This window comes from Dermacentor andersoni, chromosome 3, assembly GCF_023375885.2.
Source record: "Dermacentor andersoni chromosome 3, qqDerAnde1_hic_scaffold, whole genome shotgun sequence".
NCBI classification, from domain to species: Eukaryota; Metazoa; Arthropoda; class Arachnida; order Ixodida; family Ixodidae; genus Dermacentor; species Dermacentor andersoni.
In genome coordinates, this window is record NC_092816.1 from 28,091,735 (window position 1) to 28,100,201 (window position 8,467).

The 8,467-nt window shown below is 42.2% G+C and overlaps 1 protein-coding gene across 5 annotated transcripts in view; it reads left to right on the forward strand.

Annotated features, from left to right (window-relative positions):
- LOC126518526 (urease subunit alpha-like) overlaps positions 1-4,719 on the forward strand; it is a 145,056-nt gene extending 140,337 nt beyond the window's left edge. For 4 of the 5 annotated variants that reach the window (XM_055065217.2, XM_050168319.3, XM_050168314.3 and 1 more), the window contains one exon: positions 4,154-4,719. In XM_055065217.2, coding sequence (XP_054921192.2) covers positions 4,154-4,275 — 122 coding nt within the window. In that variant the 3' untranslated portion in view covers positions 4,276-4,719. The remainder of the gene's footprint in view (positions 1-4,153) is intronic. The other variant, XM_055065221.2, reaches the window with a different exon arrangement.
- Positions 4,720-8,467: the final 3,748 nt, after the last annotated feature.

The window sequence follows — 8,467 nt, forward strand, 5'->3', positions numbered from 1 at the left end:
CAACTCATTCTTTTCACTGTGATGTGACTTGCACGACCTGTGACTGCACAACTTGTGTGAATTCATCTCGTTGCGCATTGACCACTGTATCACATGCGTTAAACAGAGGCAGCTGCTAAAACTCTTTCGCTATATCTTAAATTTCATAGTACGTTCTCACGATGAGTACACCTTCCTTCGCTATGGAATATGATTAAGAGGAAGCTTTAGCTCGGGCCCAGCTCCGACGCGGCCTATTCAAATACATGTAAAACGCAAAAACATTTTTCTGAGATAACCCCTGGACCGATTTTAATGAAATTTGTTGCACTTGAGAGAGAAAGTTAACTTCTAGTGACTGTTGGAAGCAGAATTTCGATTTAGGTCTTAACCCGCCGTGGTTGCTCAGTGGCTATGGTGTTGGGCTGCTGAGCACGAGGTCGCGGGATTGAATCCCGGCCACGGCGGCCGCATTTCGATGGGGGCGAAATGCGAAAACACCCGTGTACTTAGATTTAGGTGCACGTTAAAGAACCCCAGGTGGTCGAAATTTCCGGAGCCCTCCACTACGGCGTGCCTCATAATCAGAAAGTGGTTTTGGCACGTAAAACCCCATAATTTAATTTTTTTTTATTTAGGTCTTGGATTTTGTGAAAAGAATTTTCAAAAATTCGGAAGTTCGAAGAAAATAGAAGAACGAAGTTTACAAATTCATAACTCTGCATCAAAAACAGATATCGCAGTTCTGTAAACGGCATCCATTAGACCATTGAAAGCGGACAAATTTGATATGTCATTCTATATCTTACGTGAATTTGTTACATTGTTTACAAAGGTTCTTCGAAAGCTGTATATCCACATTACTAATTTTTTTTATATTCATGTATAGCATATCAATTTTGTCCGCTTTAGATGTACTATTATATGCAATTCACAGATTTGTATTATCATTTTTCGTTTCTGAGTTACAGAGTTGTAAACTTGGCATGAAAAAAGTGTTCGGGGTGCATTTCACTTGTGCAGAGAGAACACCCAGCCAGCATGGTGAAAGTCGCAGAATGCCTGCATTCACTGCACCTTTTTGAGCATCACTGCCTATGTGGCAGACATGAGATACGCTGTTAGCGAAACAATGTCGCAATGCTAGTAAAGAGTGTGTGGAAGCAAAAAAAAATCAATGACTAGGCAGCTTGTCCTCTGCAAACAACTGTATTCACAGAGGCAGGGCAAGAGCACTGCCAGGCCCAGCACTGCAAACAGTCATGTTACTAAGCCTCAAATCTTGGTGTTGTGATTGCCTGCATGCATTGTGGCTGATTCTGTTTGTCGTCTTTGGCCGGGGCTGGCTGTGTTGTATGGATCTATTTGCATGAATCGACTGGCCCTAATGCATGAATGTTTGTGTGCCTCTGGTGGGGTGCCAGAGGCATGTAATAATCAGGAAGAGTGAATGTGACTGAAATAAATGTTGCGAGGATGCTTTTGGAAGATTCCTGTTGCAATTTTCCATTCATATTTATGTGAAACACAAATATCCTTTTGTAGGGAACCACTGAACCGATTTCAAGAAAGTTTGTGGCTTTGAAGGAAGAAAGCAAAATTCTACCAATTATTAAAAGCAGAATTTAATTTCGGGCCTCAAATTTTTATGAAATGTTTCAGATATCTATATATAAAAACATTCAAAGCATAGTCTACAACTTTGGAGCTGTGCACTAAAAGTGATTATCACATTTCTGAAAGCTGTATCTGTCAGGCTGTCCAAACTAGACAAACATACAGAGTACTAGCTTAGAGCTTATATGAAATTGTTATATTGCGGATGCAACTTCTGAAAAGGTTGTACTCACAACTTAGTGGCGTATTTCAGAGCAATGTATGATATATCAGTCTAATGCACTCGGAACATCTTACTTGATGTAGCTCATAGTATTGTCATGTCTGTTTTCATAGTGAGCGCAGTGCTCACACTGAACACGAGCACGCACGCTCAGATGCACAATGTGTACACCACATAAATAGTGCAAACTTGGAGCTTCCTAGGGAAACCGGGTTCTGCAGATCGATTTATGTTAAGAGGAAATACATTTGTCTTCTTGTCCAACAGGTCAGGGACTAGGAAGTTGAAGTGTGGTTATGCTGCTTGTGAGTTCCTACTTTGCCTGGCAACAACCATATGGAGCCACCAGAAAATGAAGCTGAGGAAAGCACAGGGGATATTAGCAGTTCTTTTTTATTGAACTGTTTAGCTAATATTGGTTGGATAAATTTACGATAAACTTCATATGCTTAATAAGGAGAGGAAGAATTGAGGAGGTGGGAACACAATTTTGCTCTGGGGTAGAAGCTGCAAGCAGGGCAGTTCAGCCTGCATGGGAATGATGGTTAGTTTGTGGATTTGCCTCAAGTTCGTCCTTCTGGCTTTAAATGGCTTCGTGACTTTCCAAACTGATTATTCTCAATGAATTACTGTGTTATAAATAATTAAATAAGCAATTGAAATTGTCCAATGGCTGGACTCGAACAGAGGGCTTCTATTGCTGAAGCCTAATATTGGAACTTTTACGCCACAAATGCATGTGTCTACAGGTGGCGTGGACCACCCTTAAGAGTTTCTTGTGGGCAAGCCAGCGTGTTTAGATGCTTGGCGCGTTTTGATTTGGCCACCTGAACAGGCAGAACTAGTGCAGTTGGTAGAGATTATACATTTTCTCAGAGTCTTATTGCCTTTTGCATTTAGAAAAAGTATAGGCTACTTTGAAATTTAGGCCAATAAAGGCAGATGAGGTGTAGTAAACGAGGCTCAAGAACATCTGAAGCTACAAGCACGAAGATCAGACAAATTGATGTACCAATCATCATCCCCACGGTGGCTGCACGATCACGGTGCTAGAGTTCCCTCTAGTAATTATTGTAGAATTCCCTCTAGTAATTATTAATAAAGGGAAAATGAGGATGAACCCGGACACGAACACCGCTTTTCCGGGGCAGCCGCTCTACTATTTGAGCTAACTAGGTGGCTAGCAAATGGCAGGGCGAAGTTGAACTTATCGACAACTCAAAGCAAAGTAATAGTTCTGCGGAAACCCGCAAGGTGGAGAGAAGTAATTAGTAATGGGAAAATGAGACATCCACCCAATCGTAGCAATTCCTACAAAGGAAACCCGTATGGGTTCCATACAGGAATTATTGCAGGGAACTCTATGCCATGCTTTGGGCATGTGCTAAAAAGCCCTCAGGTAGTCAAAATTATTCTGGAGCCCTCCTCTAGGCATCGCTCAGAACTCACTGCGCAGTTTTAGAACGTTACCCCCTCCCCCCCTAAAAAAAAAAAGCAGTGCATGTGTAATGTCGGCTTCCAACAGAGGCAAAACTAGCTTCTCTTCCACTTTTACCTATATAAATTGTTATAAGGTTCAACAAAAAATGGCAGTTTTTTTCTTGGCTTTCCTTGGTTTCAATGCCTGTTGGCTCTATATGGCTGCTTGTAAAAATCTAGCCCCTTGGTTCTTCTTATTTATTGTTAGTTTGCCTACTGTCAAATTAATCCTTTATCCCCCAAATCTGATCTGTATTTGCCCTGGAGTTTTGTGGAAATATTGCCAAGGATGAATCCTCCTCGTTTGCAGTGCACTTTGCTTTGCTCTATCGTAACAAGTCAAGTGTATCAGCTCTTTCTGCGAATGATTGTTTGCATTTGATACTCGTGCATATAATTTTGTTGTTGACATTTGTTTCGCTGTCATGAGAGTAAAGAATATTACTGCAGTCTTTTACACACTTTGAGAAAAAGTTGCACCTCAACTCTTGCGCAATACAAAGGATAAACAATGCAACATTTTTCCATTAAAACATTAAATTTGTAGAAATTCATGCACTTTTTCAGAAAGTAATGGGAGTGTTTAAGGGTAGACAAATTACAAAACGCTACTACTGTGTCTTGTAACTGTCAATGAGTTTGGGTGTTCAGGGGTCCTTATAAAGAAAAAGAACAACAACATCAGGATCTTGGGTCAAGAAAGTTCATTGTAATCTGCCTCTTGCATACAAAGTGGTAACTTTCTGGCATTGCCAAAAGCAATGGCCAGGTGGATATCAGTTTTGCACAAAAGAAATTGATTCTGTATGTGGGGAGGAGGCCGCTTCACTAACCTTTGTTTTAATCTTATTACAGTGAACCCAGAGACATACGATGTCGAGTGGATAAGATGTGAAGATGGAGAAGAAGTAAGGGAACACCTCACGGTGCCAGCATCTGACCACATTGCTCTTGCTCAGAAGTACTTCCTGTTTTGATTGAATGGCTCTGGTGTGTGTACATATGTAGATACATTGCCATCTCAGCTTCATCTTTCACTTAAGATGTGATGCATGACACTTTCACATTATGCTCATGTCTAAATCTACCATTTAAATTAAGTGATGCAATCAGAGCTGTGATAACAATAGCAGATGAAGAGGAAGCCTGTGCAAAAGAAAAAAACTCTAAATGTATTCATATTTCATTTGTACATTGCATGTCATTGATGCATATACATCGCCATGTATCCTACACAAGCCGAGCAAGGCATTTGTGTCAAGTCTGCCTCCAAAGTGTCACAAAAACATGCTTAATTTTCAAACGCATCTTGAAATCAGAGCCTATGCTTCATACCACATAAATGCTGGCTTGAACGAGATATTTCAAGTGTGTTGACTGACCTGTAATATATTCAGTAAAGCATGTCTGTTATGCTTACAGATGTGGTGCCTCTTTTGACTTCCTAGTTCTTGGTTGAAATGGTAGTGAGTGATGGTCACATGCTTACAGTGATTATCGCACAATTACATACTTATCTTATTGCATTGATCAATATGCAATCTAAGGCAACGCCTTCAATATTTCACATTTTACAGACAAGCCCGTGAAAGGTGTTTTTGTTCTTGCAGCATGGTTGTCACCTCTTAGAATTTTGTGTTCTTGCTTGCTGTTGAATGTATAGATTTTCAAGCGAAGGCTTTATTTGTGAAACCTCCCAGACTTTCCTGACCATGACTGCTGACTGGGGGCTGCTCCTGCCAGGCCAAAAGGCTTGCACGCAGGACAGCGTTACTATCTTGACTACCTTTATAGGTGTCCAGGCTGCGGACCTTGTTTTCTACAAAATTACTCAGTGATAAAAACAAATGATACTTAAATATAATTATTTAAATAAATATATGTCACCAAGATCACAATTCCTTTTAAGAAGCAAACCTTTCTAACCTCTTTAGACCTGCTTTCCTAATCATTAGGCCACAGTTTCACATATACTTCTGTCGCTTCAATGCCAACCACATCATTGAAATGACTGCCGCATGTTGCTGACAATGGTGATTTCCATACAGATACCATACAGATACCCACAACGGGTTGGCCAAAAAGTGGGCGGTATGTTTAAAATCAATAAGAAGCAATGAAGAAATACAAGGCAATATAAGAGTTGTCACATTCCACAGCATGGGTGTGCGAGAGCATGTGCCAGTTTCCTTTACACCAATGATGCAGGAAAGAAATGGGCAAAATTATAGCATTTAATTAACCGCTTCATGAAAGCTTTGCTTCTCATGGATTCCAAAATGTGCACTGGATTTGCAATAATTTTTATTATTTGTCCTTTATCTTGTATATTCCTTCCGCCTCCTACTTGGTATTTGAACTGCAGTATGTTGTAAATAAATAAATTTATAGCATGTAGTGAATTCACTTGTGAATAGGTGTAAGCCTCGTAAGCAGGCTGCCTCATCCATTGGAATGAAAAATAATGAAAATATGTGTCTATGCGGGAGGGCAGCAGGACACACACACACACACACACACATGCACAAACAAACATGCACACACAGAAATCACCAGTGTGAATGCAGCCGAACATTATATCACGAACAGCTGAAAAGCAGTTTGGTGATCAACATGCAGGGAAAGGTTGCACAGGGGGCAACAGGGCTTTCTAGCTGCAAAGGAAGCACTTGCGAAGAAGCTTCATCTTGGGGCCAATGGCCCCACCACGGCAGCTCTCATAATTTTGTTACATTTGCAATTTTTTTACATTGGCTGTGGCGTTGCCACAGCCACAGCTGCAGCTGTGACATTCTGGTGGGGCAGAGTGCAAAAACACTGGTCTACTGGGCATTGGGCACGCATTAAAGAACGCCAGGTGGTCTAAATTAATTCAGAATATGTCACTACAGTGTGCCTCATAATCAGATTGTTGTTTTGGCATGTAAAACCTCACAGCTGAATCTTTTATTTACCTTGGGAGCCAACTCTGATTTCTCTGTTCAGGTGCCTGCAAAACACAGAAATCCTGTCACCGGACAACCACTGAGCAACTCTGCATGTGTACCTAAAAGAGAATTAAGGATAATTTCTACCAGCTATTTGAAGCAGGATGTTTGTTTAGAGCGTCAAGTTATCTGCAGTTGTAAAGAAAATTGGTAAATAAAACATAAAATTAAAGCATGATAAACATCATGGTCCCTATTAGCAACCTCGTTATTATCAATCAATAAGTCAATCGTTCTAGTTTTTACAAAACAGGGTGGTGAGAAGAAAGCAGCGTCATAGTGCCACTTAGCTGGCCTCACCATCCTGAGAAGTCAGCAGTGGCAGAGTATATGTAAGAAATCTGTGTGCAAGGTTGGTTCAGCCAATTGAATTTCTTGAAGCCTTTGCATTTGGAGAAAGAGATTCAAGGGCCCTTAAAGTTCGTTGGAAAGAAATGTGCTCCTTGAATTCCTTGAAAATGGATTGGAGGTCACCTTTTTGAACATTCAAAAGTAAGAAATTCGCATTGGAACTATGCCATAGACACTGTATATTGGTAAATGGTCCTAGCTATATTCTTTTGAGAGTGTCGCTAAGCGATGCATTGTGGCGGGCCTTCAACCACCAAAGGCAGGCTTGTTTAAATTACCATTATCGTTGTGGAGCTCGACAAAGTCAGATCAAGCGACCAAGCCATACTACTAGTTACGCTAGTTGGTTCACACCGCATCCATCATGGACCCTTGTTTTGGAGCGCAAGGTTCTAGAACTGCTTGGCAGAGAGTAAGTGTCAGCCATTTTGCTTTGACATGGTTAATATATTTGGCTGAAGTCGGACACTACTAACCATTATGCCAGAAAGCGATTAGCATCATTGCAATGGGGAAGTCAACTTTGAAAATCCACCCGAACAGTTGGAAGCATGTGCTCAATTCAGCGGCTGCTTAGCTGCAATTCCTTGCAGCTAAGAAGGGTTTCACTTTTTTCTAGTGTATGTGTACGAATAAGGGTTGTTTTCCCCTCCTTGAATTTTTGTCCTTTGGAATCATTGAAATCCTGAAATTGTTCTTGGTTTCTGGGTCAAATGTTCTGTATGAGCCCTGTGTGAGACACATGCTTACAATTACAACATTATGCGCCAAAATCAGAATTATTGCAATTCTGTAAACCGTGTGCAGCTGATGGATGAATGAAAAATAATAAAACCCTGTAAAACATTCATTACTGCAAACGCTTCTCACTCTCCTAGGCTTTTTAGTGCAACAGGCCAGATCCGGCGACGGATTTTTGACACTCAGGGACTGACTTTAAAACTTTCGTCAAAAACCATTCGAGAACAACTTCCACAGCCTGCGGACCCGAGGTATACTCCAGGCGAAGCCGACCGAGCCAGATAATGTAACACATAAGGGATAGAAGCTGGGCAATGGCTTGCTAAATTAATTGCGATTATTTACTGAGGCGCACGCGTTGGCTTCGGGCTTGGCGCTCACTCTCGAACGACGCAATGTCCACGAATGGCCGCTATTGAAGAAGCAAACGCCCCCGTTTGGCGACTCTTTACGAATGAAAACGGCGATGGGGCGGGAGGGCTCCCGATCGCCTTCGACGTCTCCCCTCGAATGGCGCCATCAAACAACGAAACGGCGCCGCTCCCACCGGATATTGGGCGAGCGGGCGCGTGGGGGGTCAGACACGTACAAGACCGAGCAACAGAACGGCTGGTAGATATCCCCTCCCGCGTACGACCGCGGCCGGAGCGGTCTGCGGCGATCGTCTTTACGACCGCCATACACATGGGGCCGGCATTTCACCTTTGGATGGCTCCTCCTCCCCGATTACCCTTCCTCCTGTCTTTCTTTTTTTTTTCACCCGTGCTTCGAAGGAACGGAACGGGGAAGGAGGTAGCGAAGAGGGAGCACCGGAAAGACGCATGTCTGCCCTCTTCCTTTTCTTGTCGCGTGTCCGATATAGGGATGCCGTAGGGATCACTTGTTCAGTTTCCCATATCTGGCATGATGCTGGGAATAACGAAACAATCTTCCTTGGTTTGCGAGGACGAAAAAGGAATGCTAAAATTTACTTGCAGTGCAGAGCAAGAATACAAAAGAAAAAGGTAGACGTTTTCCCGAAAAGGTCTGCGCGGCCGAGGGAGAAAGGTCAAAGCAGGAGAAGGGGACAGAGAGAAGACTGAATAAAACA